Raw genomic sequence first — 21,371 nt, forward strand, 5'->3', positions numbered from 1 at the left:
GCTGTTATCAATCTCTCTTTATTTATTTTTTCCTCTTTTGTTGTGAAAACACTATTGGGAATTTTACATTTTGGTATTTGAGCAAGTGGGAACATGAAAAATATAAAATGTAATTCTCTCATTGATTTATGTTTTATTCATGTAGTAATTATTCTCTCATTAAAGTTTACCCAGCTATGACAACTTCTGCTTCTGAGAAACTCAGAAATGTGAAAAGGGTCAAACACAACGATAGGCCACAGCTAATTTAGATTTATGAATCTTCAGTTATTATCAAATAAGGAAACACGGACGTAGAGTAGTATTTACAAAGAAGGCTTTTTTTCTTTTTGAACAATTCATCAAAAGAAATATGAATTTTGTATCATACAGATTGTATGTTCAGATTGAAGGTTCATTGTAGGTTCAGATTCAGATTGTAAGTTCGCACAACTTGGCAAAAATATTATTTCTTCTGCGTATATCATATTATGCATCTCATATTTATTGTTAATTTTCTATTTTAAGTTTTTGATGGTCTGGATGACATTTCTGCTCTTTTTTTCTTTTCTTTTTTTTTTTCTTTTTTCTTTTGTATGTTTAACAAAAGGCTGCCCTAATTATGCAGGCACCATTATTGCCTCAAGCGTTTGTAGCGCTAACCATCAGCAGAGGGAGCCAGTGTTCTGGAAGTATATCCTAGACACATTTAACTTTGGCTGTGGAGTGAACTGCAAACTTTGGCCAAGGCTATGAATAAGGTAAGCTACGTTCTATTAGGCTACATATGTTAATTAACGAGACAATTTGGTTGTGCAATAAATGCCAACCTAGGTTGAGTATTGCATCTGATTTGTTGTAATGCATCATGATTGTTTAGACTAGAGATCATGTGTCTTGAATAAGGTTAGGAAGATAAGCCACACAACAAGGGGAACAAATAAGATGTCAAATACATTGTTTTTAACCGCATTATTCAAGACACATGATCTCTAAACAATCTTGGAGGTTACAGTCTTTTTGTTTTTCTAAGTTGTTTCCAAATGGACAGAAATAGAGTCATCCTCCAACTGTCCATTTCCCATACACGTGAACATAAACATAAACAAAAACATATGCAACCAGAGAAACGACACTGGTGGCAGAAAGAGTAGACTATTATTATGCATCACTCTGTCAATAATGGTCCCAAAGCAGAAACAAACCCCAAAATATCTCTGGGTAGACTGGATGCCATTGTCAAGGAAAAGAAAACAACCTGTATGAGTATAAACAAGTGGTTTGGTAAACACATTGTTTTTGACCTATTATGTAGGATTAGTCCTTGCATTTTTCTGAGGCACTGTACATACGAGAAGGCCATTTTTTCATTTAATCATTAAATGAAATGACTTGTTTTACAAAGAAATGAAGCTGGATTTAGAAACGGTACAATTCAGCAACCAAATATTGGAAAAATGCTGGAAATTAAGGAAAAATCTGATACTCAGATAATTCTTGAAACATTAACAATCATATATTTAGCAGTAAGCATTTTCTCTCTTGTAAACAGAGCTTGACATTGACACTCACCAAATGCTGGTGGATTTCAGTCACTCCTACTATCCACTTTGGCGGGTTGAATTTTATATATAACATTTTCATTTTTATTTTTATTTTTATTTTTATTTTGTAGTCTTTACAAAGGCATCTGAAATAATAAACTAAGTGCAATGTAGTGTTGTCAAAGAGATACATTTTTCGATACATATCGATACTGAAATATATGAAACGCTTAATACTCATTTTCTGCAGAATAGATAGACGATATCAGCTGCGCTTTCTCGCTCTCTCTCATCTCTTCGACAGCGAGTTACACACATACCCGCCTCCCCTCACTCACTCATTTCATTTGCTCCGGATGAGTATTGTTGGTGTTACAGGGCTTGAATTTCGGCGTGAGATTGCGCATATTACACATTATTTTACTCATACCCGTAGATTTTGTGCTCACACTCAAAGTGCGCGCACATAAAGCCAACTCTCAGTACTAAATAGAGTTCTTTCTCGCTGCTTAAACGGTCTTGGCAAGTATTCACGTGAATACAGTCAGTTATGTTTTAAGTGAACGTAAACAGTTGAGATTAAGAAAGAAAATGCATGTGTAATGGTATAATGGATCCATGCGTCAGGAATTAAAGTGATAGCAGCCTAATATACCGGCTGCCAAATAATGAGATAATATTAAAAATATCTATATGGCAGTTTTGCCCCATGTCAAAATTGTGGCCAGTGAAAATGCTGAGTGGCTAGTAACTTTGGAGAACCACTAGTCACAGTAGCTGGTGAGCAAAAAAAGTTAATGTCAAGCCCTGGTTATAACAATGGCATCTGTGGATGGATATAAGATTCATTGAAACCAAAGGGGTTTAAACCATTACTAAAACAAGGTCAAGACTAAGCAGGTAGATAGCATGCATGAAAACAGATCACAAGGTCAAAGAATAGACTACGATAAACAATGCATGATAAGGGAAATGTGAATGCTGGCCTGAAATTGAATGTTTTGACTTGAGATAGACTAAAGATGAACACTTAAGATCAGACACAAATCTGGATATGGAAGACATTTAAAAACTTGCATCAAAGTCCCTGATGCAAAATACTGTGGTTAGGATGGAAAAATAAAACCCTGTATTTAAAGAGGTCAAACTGTTTGTGTGTATGTAGCTATGATTCAAGCGGGACACAAGACTGTACGGATAACTATAGGTGAGTGGAGGCTGGCAAAGTCATTGCATTCAAATTTTTCTTGTTGGGTCCTTTTCTGAGATTTCGTTGACAATATGTGTGCATTTTTTAATGCTTAAGAATAGCATGCAAATAGTTAAATAAAAAAAGCATATAGAATTATTCATTTAGGTGTTGCCAAAACGTTTTTTTGAAACAGTCTGTTGCCAAAACCTTACTAAGCTCACAGGTGTAACATTTTTGTTGATGTGTATAATGAACATTTATGAAATGTTATGTAAGACACTTGTAACTGCATTATTGGTTTCTCGGTTAACTTCAGCAGTTGTACCGCTGTCTTCATTCATGAAATGACCTCAGGATTTCTTTTTGTCCGTTGGCTGGCTGTCGGTAATACTCTGAATGGTTTAACTGTGAATTTGGCATAGTGACATGATTAGTATGCATCTGCTGTTAATAATATGCAACGGCGGAACAAGGAGTACTAATCTAACAACAATAACCATGTCAGTGGTGGTGCATTACACACAAGCCTATCAACTAATTTTAAAATGTTCTTAACCATATGTTTATTGGTGTTGAAGGAAATGTACGCTATGTGACTAACTTTCTAACTGAGAGTTTATAAAAAAAGTTTGATCCAGTGGCTGTTTAACAATTGCTGGAGCAAAACTATCTTATAGCATTTTAATTATAACCAGTAGAGTTGTAGAAAAGGCTAATCATAGGCATTGGGAAAGAAATCTGTTAAGATGTGAATGATATGGAGGTTGTTTGAAATTACACTAAAATTTATTGAAGAAGCCATTTGAATGAATTAAATTCATTTAAAAAAATCATTTTAATGGAAGTGTCAAAGGTAACAAAGATTTCTATTCCTTTCTGCTGGAGAGAGCAAAGGCCAAAGCTAGAAATATCCCAGTATTCTTCAGCCAGTAAAAGCTGTCCGTCTTATCATTGTAAAGTGCAGATTGTATCAGTTGATGAAGCTCTTTCCAGTCTATTAAAATCCCCACACCTAGGAAAGAGCAGAGTGATATTTATAGCTGAAGATGAAGGGGTGGGTAGCAGGGTCCAGGGTGGGAGGAAGGGGTCTTCCTGAAATGATCAGGTTGTTTCGAGCAGCAGGCTGTGTGTGTGTGTGTGTGTGTGTGTGTGTGTGTGTGTGTGTGTGTGTGTGTGTGTGTGTGTGTGTGTGTGTGTGTGTGTGTGTGTGTGTGTGTGTGTGTGTGTGTGTGTGTGTGTGTGTGTGTGTGTGTGTGTGTGAACGCTGCCAAAGATCATCTGCAGCTTTTCTCTTTTGGCCTGCAAACCCTTATGTTGAAACGGAGAAAGACCTTCACATTTGTATCTATCCCTTTGACAGCAATACATTAACATAATGCTTTGGAGTGATGCATTAAAGTTGGGATAGAAAATGGGATAACAATGTGCTGTGAGCGCGCACACACTCACAGACACAGTACTGTTAAAAATTGGGTCTGTACGTTTTTTTTAAATATTGTTATGCTTACCACAGCTTTTATTTTATCAAAGATACAGTAAAAAAGTTAAAAGTTAAAATAACTGTTTTCTATTTTAATATATTTTAAAATGTAATTTATTTCTGTGATGCAAAGCTGAATTTTCAGCATCATTAATCTTCATTAGTCTTCAGTATCACATGATCCTTCAGAAACCATTCCAAGCCTGATTTGTATGTTCATTTCTGAAATACATAACTTAGACAGTTTCCTCTGATAACAGATCACTCTAAATTGAAATGTGGACTCATGCATTTTCTGTAAAGCTGCTTTGAAACGATGTGTATTGTGAAAAGCGCTCTACAAATATGTGAATTAAATTGAGATTAATATGCTGATTTGGCGCTCAAGAGTTATTATTATCAGTGTTGTATTGCTTCATATTTTTGTGAGAAGAGACATTTTTTCAGGATTCTTTGATGAATAGAAAATTCAAAAGAGCAAAATGTATTTGAAAATCTTTTGTAGCATTATAAATGTATTTACTGTCACTTGCGATTAAATTAACGCATCCTTGTTGAATAAAAGTATTAATCCCTTTCCAAAGAAAGAAAAAAAAAAACTGACACCAACTTTTTAAATACTGTGTGTGTGTGTGTGTGTATGTATGTGTGTGTGTATGTATGTGTGTGTGTATGTATGTGTGTGTGTGTGTGTGTGTGTGTGTGTGTGTGCATGCGTGGTATTCTATGGGGACAAGGATAGAAATACCAGTAAATTTTGACCTTATGGGGACTTTTTTGGTTCACATGAGGAAAATAGCTTATAAATCATACTAAATGAAGTATGCTATGAAAATCAAAAAAATTCTAGAAAGTTTTCGGTGATGGGTAGGTTTAGGGGCAGGGTTAGTGCAAGGGGACAGAATATACAGTTTGTACAGTATAAAAACCATTACATCTATGGGAAGTCCCCATAAAACATGGAAACCAGTGTGTGTGTGTGTGTGTGTGGGGGTGAGCAAACAGTTTGTCTTGTAACAAAGAAAGCGCTACCCCATGAACTCACGATTATTTTGGATGCTTCTTATTCAGAAACAATAACTTCCGACAGGCCACCTTAGTGGCTCCGACGTCCCCGTCCCCCATTCTTTCATGTGAGTTTCCTGTCTTGTGGCGCGCCACTGGACCTTAAACAAGGAGCCTGATCTGGCTCTCGTCCCATTCAGGAATCAAGACAGTGGACGCATAGTCATTCTCTATTTACTATGCAGATCTCCCTCTAATTCTCACACTCTCTCTCTTTCTTTGCATTGCCAAATTCTGGCTGTCTTTGTTTACTAGTAAAGGGGAGGGGGGGTGTCCTTGGGTCTTCCTCCCACACATAACCCCCCTCTCTTTTTGAATCATGGCAAAATCAATGACAGGGTCCAAGCCTCGGAGTCACTATGCCGGGACTGCCCCCCCCTTTCCCCCTCCTCATCCATGACACATGTTCCACAGCACGTACCTTGTCTCTCCCTGCTCTCGGTTTGGCTCAGGCAGAGCAAACAGTGGTTTGATCAAACAAGACGACAAGTGATTCCGAAAGATTTCTAGCTATGACAACAAACACAGTGTCTGTAGGCAATACAGATCTTGTCTATGTGTATCCAATCACTTTATTATTGTGATGTTTACTAAAACAGAGGAAATAATATACAGCGATATCCAAATTGTGTGAACCATTTTTGTGAACTGCAGAGCCATGACAGATAACACAATGACTCCAAGGCTTTAGGCTTTTCTGAATAGTCTATCTATCTATCTATCTATCTATCTATCTATCTATCTATCTATCTATCTATCTATCTATCTATCTATCTATCTAATTATGGGAGCGTTTAAAAGCAGCTGCCTATCAATGAGTACCGAATTGAGTCGGAATAGTCTTGGTTATTGGACCCAGAGTCCGCCTGTGCCTATTGATTCCCGACCCACACCCGCACCGCAAATGACAACGTAAATATTATTTCACCCGTTACATCAAAGATTAGCGGTTCACCCGTCAGGTAGCCGGCCACATGCAGGACTCTGCTATGATGACCCCTGTCCACCGTTGAAAGCACCTACTATGGGCACGCAAGTATCAGAACTGGACCTTGGATCAGTGGAAGAAGATTCAGTTCAATTCAATTCACGGTTATTTGTATAGCGCTTTTCACAATACACACCATTTCAAAGCAGCTTTACAGAAAATGCATGAGTCCACATTACGATTTAGAGTGATCTGTTATCAGAGGAAACTGTCTAAGTTATTTCAGAAATGTACATATACAAAATCACAGTTAGCGAAAAGGGTATTAATTTAAACGTAATAATTTCATGCAGAAACAATGAGCTCACTGAAGTAATGAAAACTTGTTTATTAACAAATGATTATGACATTTAGAAAAATGTAGCATTGGTGCATGTTGATTCAGAGTTTGCGTCATCTGAAGTCTTCACAGGATTGACTTCAATCTAGATTTAAACTGGGAGAGCGAGTCTGAGCCCCGAACATTATCAGGAAGGCTTTTCCAGAGTTTAATGTTTCAGAGCCAAATGTGAAAATGCTCTGCCTCCTTTAGTGGACTTAGATATTCTAGGTACTATCAAAAGCCCAGAGTTTTGTGACCTTAAAGATCACCTGGTCCGATGAATCCTGTTTTCTTGAACATCGTGTAGATGGCTGTGAACGTGTGCGTCGTCTAAGTGGGGAAGTGAGGGCACCAGGATGTACTGTGTGATGAAAACAAGAAAGTGGAAGGAGTGCAATGCTCTGAGCAATGTTCTGCTGGGAAATCATGTGGATGTAAATTTGACACGTGCCACATACTTAAACATTGTTGAAGAACCCTTCATGACAATGGTGTTTCCGAGGAAGTGGCCTCTTTCAGCAGGATAATGACCCTGCCACACGATCAGGAATGAAGAGTTCAAGGTGTTCCCCTGGCCTCCAAATTCCCCAGGTCTCAATCCAATTGAGCCTCAACAAGTTCGATCCATCAGTGGGTTGGCGCTGTTTGGCAGCATGTAGAGGACCAACAGCATATCAGCCGGTCATAATGTTTTGGCACATCAGTACATAGAGTGATTGTCAGAATTGACCAGGACCTCGGGCAGAAAAATAGGTCCACAATATCAAAGATCAATCACTATATTTAATAGTGGGCATGGGGTACTATTTATCCTTCTTTGCACCAAAGCAAAGTGTGTTTGCTGCCAAAAGGTTATTTATTTATTTTCATCTGACCATAGAACCCAGTCCTGGTTGAAGGTCCAGTAGTGTCTGGCTAATGAATTTGCTGGAGTTTGTTTTTGAATGAGAGCAGAGGATTTTTTTTTTTTCTTGAAACCCTCCAAACAACATTTGGTGATGTAGGTGCTGTTTGAAAAAAAAAACATTTTTTTTTAGACTTTTTGAGACTTTTTTTCAAACTAATTTGACTTAACTGCAGTCCTCCAGCTGTGATCCTTGGAGAGTCTTTGGCCACTCAAACTCTCCTCTTCGCCTTGCATTAAGACAATATAGACAAGCATCCTCTTGCAGGCAGATTTGTAACATCTTTAGTTCCCATGCTGATGATGCTGTTGCCTTTGGCTTGCTCAGTTGGGGATATTTTGGGGATATTTAATTTTATTTTATCAATCAATAAATTCCACTAGAAACAAACCTTGTTGTATTATTTTATTTTAATTTAATACTGTGAAGCTGCTTTGATACAATCTGTATTGTGAAAAGCGCTATACAAATATACTTGATTTGATTTGATGACTTGGGTCTGTGGTGGAGTAGTGAGTTTGATGTGTAATTAAACTCGAGGTTCTGTGGGGTGCGGACTGAACTGATTCCATTCCTAGAGCTTCCGAACAAATGGGTTTTTGGGGTATGGACTGATGGGGCATTATAAAGCTTGGAAGAGCCGGGACATTTTTTAATATAACTCCGGTTGTGTTCGTCTGAAAGAAGAATGTCATATACACCTAGGATGGCTTGAGGGTGAGTAAATCATGGGGTAAATTTCATCTTTGGGTGAACTATCCCTTTAATGCCCTGATGGTGGAAATGATAATGTTCAATGCTTTAGCTATTTTCTTAGCTGTCTTTTGCTGCACATCAGAACTATATTCTTTGGTTTTACACATTGTGATGAATGATTAAGGGAATTTTACCTTTGTGTTTCCTCATATTTACATACTGGACAATATAAGTCATGGCTGGACAATTTCATGTTCCTAGTCACCCTGGTGTGCTAAAAAAATGTAAATATGAATGGGAATGTACTTAAGAGATATTTTACTCATAAAACATTTTAGGGATGCCAATAATTGTGGCCAACGTGTTTTGGAGAAAAACATTTATTTCATAATATGATATATGAAATAATTCATATTACATTATTCATAATGTATTTTGTTAACCATAAAATATTCCTATATTTGGAAAACATTTATACATATAGAGAGGTTTTCATATTGACTATCCTTAGAACTGAGAGAAGCTGGGCCTCATATCCTAATATATACATTGTACAACTGTTGCCCAAACAACCTCTATCCAGCCCTGTCGCCCTTCAACAAACAGACCTGGTTGAAAGAGCATGCAAGATAAAAGTAACCAATTAAACTATGGAGACACTAAAAGGGAACTTCCAATTGACTCAGCATGAACATAATTTTAATTCAGCCAATTTTGGCTGCAAGTAGTAGACAAAATACATAGAGATTCTGTTTTGAATGCCCTCTAGATATGTATAGATAAACTTTATTGATCCCTCAGGATAAAATCAGGATCTTTGAACTCTGGACACTCTCTGTCTTCCCAGAGACCTAATATGTTTTCCTGGATAGACTCGTATCTTCCTGGATTACACTATTCTGTGCCAGCTACTAAACACATCTGAAGTTTAATATTTATTGCTGTCGGAGCCAATAGCCCCGTGGGCAGCGCTCTGACACGTGGAGCGGTTGTGCTTTGGGTGACTTGAGTTCGAGTCCCAGCTTGTGGACGTTTCCTGTCCCCCTCTCTCTCCCACTTCACTCCCTGTCTATCTATACTATCCCAAGAAAGGCAAAATGCCAAAAATAAATGATATATATATATATATATATATATTGATCTTAGATTGTAGAAAACTTTTCACACTGACAAACCTTGTAAGATTTAAGGATTTATAATGTTTTTCCATTCATGTTAAACTCCAAATGGCATCTGAAACAACTTTGAGAAATTCAAAATTCGGTCTGCAAATTAGATTGACTTGATCAGCACAGATTTTATTGATTCCTAAAGCCTAATCCTGGAGAGTGGTAAAAGTAAACAGATTTTGCTGTTCACAATGGAGGGTGATGTTTAAGTTCTCCTGGTACTTAATTAATATACATTTAAGAAATGGAGTTGATGTGGTGAAGGGATTCTGGAAGAAATGTCCCACAGGTGAGGTGACCGCTAATATATATCCAGGATTAGGATAAACTTTAATTTATCCCCCTTTTTTCTTTTTTCTTTTTTTTTATAGTCACAAAACAACTTTCCCTGAATGTTTTTCTTTGTTGTTTTTTTTCCTGAATGTTACCCATTTAGATTTAATTCTTGGGTTTTTGGCTTTTTAATTTATGTGAAGATAGTCCCCCTGTATAAAATTGATCAAAAGTGACAGTAAAGACATTTATAATGTTACAAAAGCTTTCTATTTCAGATGCTGTTCTTTTGAACTTTATTCATCAAAGAATCTTGAAAAAAATGGTACACAACTGTTTTCAAACTTGATAATAATAAGAAATGTTTCTTGAGCATCAAATCAGCATATTATAAGGATTTCTGAAGGATCACACTAAGGACTTGAGTAATAATGCTGAATATTCAGCTTTGATCACAGGAATAAATTACATTTTAAAAGACATTCAAATAGAAAACGGTGATTTTAAATTGTAATAATATTTCACAATATTTTGGATAAAATAAACACAGCCTACGTGAGCAGAAGAGACTTCTTTCAAAAACATTAAAACATCTTCCTGATCCCAAACTTTGGAACGATGTGGACAGGACCTTCTTCTTATGAATATGAAGATCTGCCTCCCTGATCCCTGAACAAAATTACCAACCTTTAATACAAAGCATAAATGGGGTACATAATTGTGACTATTGTTTCATTTCTTTGTATTACCACCTTACCTGGAAGTATGCCAAGTGGAAAATGCAGTTAAAAGATCATTGTAGAAATTGCATTGAGAGGAAGCCCTTTTTAGTACACTGTTTATTTTGTAGACTACTTTGAGAAACCAGATATTATGTGAGTAACAATGAAAGACTAATTCCTTCCAAAACAGGAAGTTGATCTGATAAGTATCACGAGACTGTTATATTTAATTTTTTATTTTCAAAGTCATGGATTGAAAATAAATAAATAGCTAAGCATTACGGAACCGATGAGTGCTGACAATACCTTAAAAAGCTTTGGTTGCAATTAACGGGCTATAGACGGAGCTATGGACAAAACGGAGAGGATCCTGTGAGGACTGGATTCTGAGATGCAGATAACCAGTGAGTAAATTCAACGACCTCAGCCTTTTTTCTTTTTCTTTTTTTTCTACCTGAGCTTCAACATTTTGTAGCTGTCTCGTGGATGACTGGTCCATTCTCCACCTCTGACATTAGTGAGAGCATTCCACCTTTTCTGCTTAATCGCTTTCGTGGAGAGAGGGGGCATTTACATTCATAGAAAGCTTGCCAATAAGCCTGACTGATCTGAGTACGTGCCTCCTGGGAAGGGACGGTGTCATTGTATTTGATCGCGTGTGCGTCCCACAGAGGACTTGAAGCAGCGCGCAGGGCTGGATGCGTCTGTGCTCCAGTCTCTCCATGTCTTTTGCGCCACCAGTCGAGCTGTCTTTGCGCGATATTTGTCATTTTTAATCATGTGTTTGAAAAATGCCAAGTTGCTTTGCGAATGTTTCACGGTTCAGGTAAGATCCTTACGCTTTTACAAAATTTGGCTTTACATGTGCGCTTAGCAACAAGTGGAAATCAGTGTTTTTGTTAATCGTTAATTCGTTAATCGTTTACTGTTTATCAGTGCATAGGACAAAATACAAATATAGACCAAAAAAAACTTCTTCTTTTTTTTCTTTTTTTTTACTGGTATTGTTAATAATTTGAAACTACGAAAGTGAGCATGTAAGTGAAAGTGAATTGAATGGTGGAGCAAATCATCACTGGAATTATAATACGAAATAAAAAAAAAATGTAATTCAAATGCTCATATTCTCCTATTGATCAATCAAATTGCATTTTAATTGTTAAACATGAAAGGTATTATTCAGAAAGGGGGTTGTTTTGAGCTATCAGTATTTCTTGTAATGAATTTGTGTTGGAATTTCCCATGCATGACCTGGCATCTTTACAAGCATGAGCTTTACATTACAACGAGAGCTGACTCACTCTGTGACTCTGTGTAAAAGTGCTGCATCATCAGAAGTTGAGAATAGACTAGCAAATTCATTCTGAAAATGAGAGTGACTTTGCAGAAAAAAAAGCTTGTAGACAGATCGGATGTTCACAAATGGCTTCTCTAGTGGTTTTCCCTGCAAGAAGGGAAATGTACACAAAAAAATGTATATATACGATATTTAATTTTTAAGAACCATTGTAGATTGTACCATTGTAGATTGTAATTAAACCATTCTAGGTTTAATTGTAGTTTCCTGTACAATTGCATCAATGAATTTCCATAGCCGAAGTCCAATTTAATGAAATATTATTATTTTAATGAAGTGTTCACACAGTCAATGTATTTAATGAACAAAATCGAATTTACATATTTAGGTCAAGGTCCTTGGTTTTTACCAAGGGTAAAAGTCACCACTTTGACAGTGCTCTCTCTTGCAAGGCAAAAAATAGACTCTACTTGTTGGCATTTAGTGTTGGTACTTCCCCTGTTACCTTTAACATTGGCTATGATCCTAACTTCAAGCCCTTAGACACTCGGTGTAGTTGGCGGTTCCCTCTGCTGGAGAGTAAGGCATGTGATATAGTCTCTCTCCCTCTTTCTGTTGCTATCCTTTAGTCATTCAGTGAGGTATATAAGCCTTGTGTTTGTGCAAGGATATGGAGAGTTAGCACATTCTCCATTGAGAGATTCTCTTTAACTCAACCTCTTGCCTCTGGCTGTTTAAATCTAAGGCCCTATAAACGAGTGAATAATTAGTGTTTTCATGGCTTAACTGTTGTAATTTAAGTAGCCCCTTGAAAACATAATCAACTTCCTTCATTCCTCCTCTTAAACTAAAATTCTCAATTATATTGATTTCACTCTTATTGACAATTATTTAGACTTTTTTATTACATTTTATAACTCACAAAGGGATAGTTCACTTTAAAATGAAAATTCTGTCATCATATACTCACTCTCATGTTGTTTCAAACCTGTATGAATTTCTTTCTTCTGCTGAACAGAAAGGAAGATATTTAGAAGAATGTCAGTAACCAGACAGTTTCTGGGTCCCATTGACTTCCATAGTATATTTTTTTCCTACTATGGAAGTCAATGGGACCCAGAAACTGCCTGGTTACTGACATTCTTCTAAATATCTTCCTTTCTGTTCAGCAGAAGAAAAAAAAATTCATACAGGTTTGAAACAACATGAGGGTGAGTATATGATGACAGAATTTTCATTTTAAAGTGAACTATTCCTTTAAATTTGTATATGATAACCCACTAATAGTGTGTACTGTGTACACTACTGTTCAAAAGTTTGGGGTCAGTAAAGTTCGTTGGGACAAACTTTTATGTTGGCTTGACAAAGCCTTGTTTGAAAGTTTTATAACATTTTTGATCGTCCGATTAATGAAAATCGTAAGTCTGATCATTTAGAAAATAAATAGCAACCCAAGTCAGAACAGGCCTGACCCGAGTTTGGGTGGTTGTAGCTTGAAATTCCTAGAAGGAGATACTGTTTAAATTTAGTTTACTTTCTCAAGCCAACATAAATATATTAAGATAGAAAACAGTTGTTTTAAATTGTAATATACAATGCAACATTACGTTTTTACTTTTTACTATATTTTTTTGATCAAATAAATGCAGCCTCGGTAAACTGACTCCCACTGAGTCCTAACTTTTATAGTGTGACTAAAACAAATGTGTATGGGGGGCCTGCAACAGCACCTCGTCGTTGCTGGGTCACTTTAACTGAATGAAAGATGGACATGTCTGTTTACAGAGATAATATCCATATGTTTAGCTATGGGAGAAGTGGCTACATGTAATTAAATTACGAGACTGTAAAATGTTGGAGGCTTGGTCAGATGAAATGTAGCTGTTAGGGATTGGCTGATTACTTGGTGGACGTGCGTTCTGCAGCATTCAGACACACTCTGTGTTTCTACAGTGAGTTCTTGGTTTTTCCATAGGTCATGCTGTCAACAGAACCTCTGTTGCTTTCGTGACAAGACGCCATTCTCTGCCAAGATCAGCAGTAAAGTGATTTGTCAAGCTGAGGCCAGCAGAAAAACTCGCAAAGAAAAGAAAGAAAATTCTGATCATTGACATTCTACTCAAAATTTTGGCCCAACCTTGAGTGTTTCATGTGCTCAAGATCAGAGCATCTCCAGAGGGTACATCCGCTTTGATCAGAGTCCTGTTGCGTCATAGCCTGCTAAAGCTGAAAGAGTGCATTCAAAAATGTTCCAATAAGAAATAAATGTTGTTCAATCACATGGCCAGCTGCATAGGATGAATCCTTATTCACTCAGTGCTTATCTGCCCTAAAAGTGGACAAGCAATGTCGAGCCTCAAGGCTTGAGCTCGGCAGAGTAAAGAGAGGGACGATAGGAAAAGATTAGAATTACAATTTGTTGCCACTGCAAATATGTATTTTTATCATTTCATTTTTGCTTTGACTCAGACGCTAGGTTTCTGACACGCATGTGATAGAGGATTAAAGACCAGACACACACAAACACTCTTTCTGTGTAATCCGTCTCTTTATTCCAGATAGACAGAATAGTCGAGCGTTGTGTGGGTGTTGTCTTTTTCCTGATGATTTTTTCTTCTTCTTCTTCTTCTTCTTCTTCTTCTTCTTCTTTTTTCAGTTGCTTAAATCTTGACCTCTTTTACAGGTCAAAATGTTGGTTACGGGTCTTATTTATTGACTTGTTTGCCCCAGTAATGTTTTACATTGGTTTGTTTATTTACAGATGGCTATTTACTGCACACACATCATGAAAATAATGGCATCTGTTGGTGTCTTTCAGAGAAGTGGCGTAGTGTAATCTCGGGATTGTCCTCGTCTGTCGGTGCGGTGTGAATTTGCCTTTAAAGGCCATTCCACAGACGATGACCACCAGCAACTGACACTTTGTGGGATCAGTGTTTTTCCCCTGTCTGCGGCTGTTGCTGTTGGTTGGCACTTGTTTTCACTGATTGAACGTTGAATCACCATTTGTCGGGTTTTGTCATGTCTGAGAAGTGACGGTGCCGTTGATCTGTGTCTGTCGATGCTCTGTGAATTTGCCTTAAGAGTCTTGAAGTCACTGCTGGCGTCTATACAACCCTCTACACACACCTTGGCAATAGAATCGCCATTGGCTATTACATTTTTTAGACTGATGTACTATATATATAAAATTCCAAAGGGTTGGGCGGTGTGACGGTATATATATCGTTACCCCGGTAGAAAATGTCAACCGTAACAGATTTTTTTATTCTGTGTATACCGCGACATGCAAATAAGTGGGCGTGGTTAACTCACGTGCAGTGTGTGTGAGACTGATATTTGTCAAAGAAACATGGAGAAAGCAGATCAAGAGGATCCACAAAGGAATTACGTTTTCTAAAGGGTTGTTGTTAACGTGATATTTTCGGGGGGAAAGGCGCAGCACCCAACTAGAGCAGTGCAGCACCCGTAGGCTACGGTTTAGGCAAGACATGGCAAAAATGTACCGGGGAACACAAACTAGTATTACTAATATCCTACAAAATTAAAAGGAAGTAATTTATTATGAATAGAATAGTTCATTATAAAATATTCAGAAATTATAAGCTGATGGATGAAGTAAAGCAATAACATGAGATTGAAAAATTATTCAGCAACACTTTATTTAAAGTTTAATTGCACCAATGAGTTGTATTTAATATCAATCAGTTGGGGGCAGTTCATCTAAAAGTTGATCAGTGTGTTTTGTTTACTATATTTAGCAATCAAAATAGTTTACCAAAGAAATAATTTACCAAAGAAAAGAAAAAGAAAAGTCAAACAAGGTGAAGTACTTCTCATTTCTAAAGTATTTGGGTTTATTTATTATACAAAGCTATTTTGTTGATTTTTCAAGAATAACTACATATATAAATAAATATATTGTGAAATATATCGTTACCGTGAAATAAAATTAGTCATACTGTGAAACCCCTATGCCACAGCTCTTAACATCAGTCAATCAAGCATTATATTATGATAATCAAGCACTATTTAATGAAAGAACTTTAGTAATTAGAACTAAAACTTGGTAACCAAGTATGAATGCATGTTTGTCATTTTGCTTTAGTTGATGTTTGATTTGGGTTCCCTCAACGTCACATGTGCACTCCTTAAAAAAACAGTGCTGATTGTTGACATGCTAAAATATATAGATTAAAATCTACATACATATTTAAATGGGATGAAAGATATGGGTGTACTGAATGTAAGCTTTCTTATTGTGCCCAAGTTTCCATATGTCATTTTAACAAGAAACTATGCTTCTAACCACAGATCAAGAGCTGTTGTTCCGACTACGTACGTTTGCGAATGTTTTTTGGTACTATGGTTTCGTGAAACGCCAAATTGCTCAACTGTGTTGGTAACCTAGTTGGCTAACGAAGTTTTTGGGAAACGCACCCCTGGAATCTGTTTGTCCTGACTTGAATGCTATAGTCTCTTGCTAGAGAGTATAAGTGTAAAAGTGCTGGCTTTTTTTTAATCTCATCTAAAGATTGAATTGGTTTATAACTGATCTTCATCTGTTCTGTGTGTGTCAGGACTCTTTGCCTTACTGCTGATGGTGCTGGAGTGGACCCGTCCAGGCCTGTCCTCCCCATTACGCCCCATCTGCGACCTGCGCGTCCTCGACCACTACATTAAGGAGGCATGGGATGCAGAAGCTGCTATGGTGAGTGACATTCACATGACGGCTAAAGCTGTTCATTAGAATTTCACATGGGACACTTTCTTGCGTTCCATGTGTGCAATTTTAATCTTACACAGTGTCAAGCTAATTCTCAGCGTGTGAATGTTCTTGTTATTGCAGAGAGCTTGTAAGGATGATTGCAGCAGTGCAACAAACTTCACTGTTCCTCTGACCAGAGTTGATTTTGATGTCTGGGAAGCGATGAATGTAATTACTTGAAGCTACTGTTGTGAAGATAATATAATATAATATAGTCATTTCCAAAATCAATACCATAATAAATAACATGTTTAACACTGCATTAATATTCCTCTCTTCTGTATGTCGCTTCAGATAGAGGAGCAAGCTCAGGAGGTCCAGTCAGGCATTCACGTGCTGAACGAGGCCATCAGCTCATTACAGGCATTTAATCAGACTGACGTGATACAATCCAACATAGATGCCACTATTAGAAACATTGTCAGCATCAGACAAGTGCTGCGAAGTCTCAGCATACCGGTGAGTTACACAGAGTCTCTTCTGCTCACCAAGGCCACATTTATTAGATTCTTTTTACAAGGTGTAATATAAGTCTCAGGTTTTCCCAGTATGTGTCTGTGAAGTTTCAGCTCAAAATACCCCACAGATCATTTATTATATCATGTTGTTAATGCCCATTTTTGAGTGGAAGGAAAAACATGCTTTCTTCGTGCATGTATCTTTAAAGCAATAGTTCACTTAAAAAAGAAAATTCTGTCATCAGATTTTTAGAAGAATGTTGGTGGAATAAACAGTTCATGGACCACATTGACATTTCCTACTGTCGTATCCTAATAAAATACATTTATTTCATACTAAGTATACTACAAACCATTAACATGTTTACTGACATATTGCTTGAGAATGACTGACATAAATATTATAATTAAACTTTACTTGGAGCACTTCTCAATGCACATTTATTAATATTAAGCCTGTTTTAATATCACTATTAGGAAGGATAGTATGATCTCTGTATACTATCAATCTTTAAATGCAAGATATTTAAAGTTCACCTAAAGTATTTGCAATAGTTGCACTTTAGCACAATCAAATATACTTAAGTATTTCTTTAGTTGGACCTATTCCCGGATAACTAAACTGCATTAAGTGTATACAAAATTTAGCAGACTTTAAGTATACCAATTTAGTGTACCGAAAGGTTAATGGCAGGGAATTTACATAAATATGTAAACGTATTTGTAGTATACTTAGTATAAAATAAATGTATTTTAAATACATTTTAGTATATTTGTTTTCCCCTAGGGTTATTACAATTTAAAATAACTGTTTTCTATTTGAATATACTTTAAAATGTAAGTTATTCCTGTGATCAAAGCTGAATTTTCAGCATTATTACTCCAGTCTTCAGTGTCACATGATCCTTCAGAAATTATTCTCATATGCTGATTTGATGCTCAAGAATAATTATCGATGTTGAAAACTGTTGTGGTTAGAAAAATTAGTTTTCTAGGTTCTTTGATGAACAGAGTTCAAAAGAACAACACTTGTTTGAAATAGAAATCTTGATCAAATGCAACTTTTGATCAAATGAATATGTCCTTGCAGAATTAAAGTATTAATTTCTTTCAAAACAACAAAACAGTCGGTGCCGATAGCCTTGTGGGCAAGTGCGCCAACATGTAGCGCCGTTGTGCTTCAGGCAACCAGAGTTCGAGTCCCGGCTCGTGGACCTTTCCCGATCCCGTCACCCCTCTCTCTCTCCCACCTTTGCTACTGTCCTATCCTAATAAAGGCAAAAACACCAAAAAATAAAAACAAATCTTACTGACCCCAAACATTTGAACGGTACTGTTAGTTTTGGAAATTACATTCTTCATTAGTGTAACGGTTAGGATAATACACTTAGAACTGAATTTGCATTTGGCAGATGTATTTTCCAAAGCAACATACTGTACAGTCCATTCAAGCTATACGTTTGATTCAATATGCATACATTACATCTACATTTCATCAGCTTGCCTGTTCCCTGGGAATCAAACCCCACGACCTTGGCTTTGATTGCTTGCGTCATGTCATGCTCTACTACTCAAGCTACGGGAACAGGAAAATGGATGTTATGCTAATCAAGTGCAGTGTACTACAAACTTATGTCAGCTTCAGGAAGAGAGCATGTTCGTCACTTTGATTGTGTCATAGTGTTACATAAAAACAAGCAGCAACTGTGGGACTATACTCTAGGAAGTCTGTAAAAATAGGGTCCAACTGTACTGTAAAACGGTACTGTCTTTATATGAAGGAATTTGTCCGGATTTATTTTTTTGTTTTGTGTGTGTGTGCAAATTTTTTAATTACTCATTGTATTGTGTTGTGTTTTATGGTTAAAGGAAATGTACATAAACTTAATGAAAAATATTCTGGCAGGAAATTACCAGTACCTCTTACACTTTTCTTACAGTGAATACAGAAAGATTGCTTAAAATTTAAAATCTTGAATGTCTAAAATTTAAAACTGTCACAGAATATTTGAGTCAGTATTATTTTAATTTTATTATAGTTTTATAATATTAATAATAGAATTTTACTTTTCATGCAAATGTTTTGCTTAATTTTTTAGTAATTTCGTTATATGCTTTTGGCATTTTTTTAAAAAAAATTTTAACCTATTTTGGTTTATTTTTATTTTAGTTTATTTTAGTTTTAGTTTTTATTTATTTCCAGTTAATCATTTTAGTGCTTCAACTTAAAGAGGACCTATTATACCCTTTTACAACGTCTTGATTTTGTTTCTGGGCTCTATTAGAAGAGGTTTTCATTGCTTGAATGTTTAAAAACACCTTGTTTTTCACATATTCTCCATTGTTGCGGCTCCTCTTTTTCCAGTCTGTCAGTAACGCTCTATTTAGTTCCTGTCTCTATGAAGCTCCTCCTTCTGAAAAGTGCAGTGTGCTTAAATGTGTTTAGGAAATGCCAATGCTAGTTTCAACACACTAATAACTAACTCAACCCGGCCTCGTCCCTTTATTCTGCGTATGCCTTGGGGTGGGAATTATCTAAATGAGGAATATTGTGACGTGTTCGTTCCTGGAAGAAAACTCAAGACTACAATGGAGTCGTTTCAGGGAGTTCAGAAACAGTGACACTGATATAGATATAACTCCCGCTGGAGGGACTTTGTGCTTTTGTCCTTTTTTATGCTCAAACAGCAACATTAAACACTAAAGAAAGTATTATTAAAAAGCATAATAGGAGTCCCTTAAAGGCAACATTTTAAATTTTCGTTTAATCCAAGTTTTTCCAACTATTATTTATATTTTATTTTATTTCAGCTTTATTTCAATTAACAGAAATGCTTTAATAGTTTTAGCAACTGATAATAACCCTGATTTGAGTTACACTGTATACGTTTATTTACGCTTTCATTTCTCTCTGTCTCTCAGGAATATGTACCTCCAACCAGTGGTGGAGAAGACAAGGAGACGCAGAAAGTATCCTCAATCTCAGAGCTGTTTCAGATCCACGTCAACTTCCTGCGGGGAAAAGTGCGTCTTCTGCTGGCCAGTGCACCTGTCTGCCATCAAGGTGTCAGCTGATACACAATTCAGGGCAAGAGTCAAACTAATTGAAGCTCCTCATATCAGGAGGCAGGATATGGACTATTACAAAGGATATGTCGCCGAAGTTTGAATGACTGGGAGTTGTAGCACTTTGAAAGATTTACTCAAAAAGGGAAAAGAATACATCCCCCAGAATGCTAAGCGCCCCCAATGGCTGTCTACTCACTGTGTGTCGAGCATTTGCAAACCCACCTGCGTTACCCGGCAAAAATCAATCAGAAGACATCATAAAACTGCAAGAAATCACTCCTCTTTCCCCATATGACTGATGCAACTTTCCCAACTCGACTGGGAAGGGTTATCTGGGACTCTTTAAACGTGTTTTGTATTGCTTATGAAATTGTCATTATTTATATAGATTATATATATATTTCCTAGAGCTGGAATCACTGGCTTTTGCAGGTTCTTCTCTGAAGCTATTCAAGAGAAAACCTCTCTTCCTCCATCCACTATGGCCTCAAGCACCTCCAAACGATGAACTGTTGATTGAGAAGACTATTTATCAATATTAATTATGCACTGTAGGTTTTATATTCATTTCCGTGTGTATGTGTGTGTGACTTTTTGAGAATGCTGCAGGGAATGTTTTAAATGTCAGGGGAGGAAGGTTGTAATGCTGAATTCTTACGGGTCAGTTGGGGTGAACAGGAAGAAGGACTAGATTGCTGCTTGTGTCGGGGGAATTGAAAGCTTTCGTGAGAGAGCTGATGAGGCTCTGCGTTTGCTCATGTCTGAATTACGCCGATGAGCGCGGCCTTGTACAGATAACGCTGGTGCCAGGAAAAATATTGATTAGTGTATGACGAACATCCTAGATTACTTCCACTTCACGCTCAACGCTGCATACTTTCCTTTGGGAAATAATCGTAAGGTTGACATTTTGTTTCTTTTTCTGTTTAACTTGTTTGTGTTTTTCATAAATAGCCTGTTGTTTTTTTTACATCTGTCAGTCAGTCACTGTCTGGGTGCAACAAAGTATGTTTGTAGATGTTTTTTCCTGTTATTTTGCTGTTGTGTGGTTCTTTCATCACAATGTTATTTGGTATTCAAATACAAAGTATTATTCTTAGCTAAAAACAAGGAGAGAGGAAGTTTTTCTTTTCGTCTTATGAAGCATCTCTGCTGAGAATACACTGCTCACCATTCTGTAAATACATCAATTTCCAAGGTGAATTTGATGTGAATGCAAGTACTTTTTTATAGCTATGATAGAGTGAATATAGGCATACATTATGCCTAAGCCGTAACTGGAGTATAAGTATTGCATTTTTGTCATGCTGTTTCCTCTGAAGGAATTTAGTCACACCACTAAATATTTTTGAACACAGTTTGTGTCATTCTTTTCGCCTTACCACCACAATTTCTGCTCTTTTATAGTCTGGTCAAGAATGGCTGGACAAACACTTTGAGTAAT

The 21,371-nt window shown here is 36.8% G+C and overlaps 1 protein-coding gene across 3 annotated transcripts; it reads left to right on the forward strand.

Annotated features, from left to right (window-relative positions):
• The first annotated feature begins 395 nt into the window (after positions 1-395).
• epoa (erythropoietin a) lies at positions 396-21,318 on the forward strand. 3 transcript variants are annotated; one of them, XM_084110283.1, is made up of 5 exons: positions 396-740; positions 16,213-16,343; positions 16,482-16,568; positions 16,695-16,859; positions 19,781-21,318. In XM_084110283.1, exons 2-5 carry the CDS (start codon positions 16,233-16,235, stop codon positions 19,931-19,933), a joined length of 516 nt encoding a protein of 171 aa, XP_083966409.1. In that variant the 5' UTR covers positions 396-740; positions 16,213-16,232; the 3' UTR covers positions 19,934-21,318. The 3 variants fall into 3 exon arrangements, with proteins under 3 accessions (XP_083966409.1, XP_083966408.1, XP_083966407.1); XM_084110282.1 differs by lacking the exon at positions 396-740 and adding an exon at positions 10,631-10,739; XM_084110281.1 differs by lacking the exon at positions 396-740 and adding an exon at positions 10,717-11,161.
• The last annotated feature ends 53 nt before the right edge of the window (positions 21,319-21,371 follow it).

This window comes from Abramis brama (assembly GCF_963993115.1).
Source record: "Abramis brama genome assembly, chromosome: 3".
Classification (NCBI taxonomy): domain Eukaryota; kingdom Metazoa; phylum Chordata; class Actinopteri; order Cypriniformes; family Leuciscidae; genus Abramis; species Abramis brama.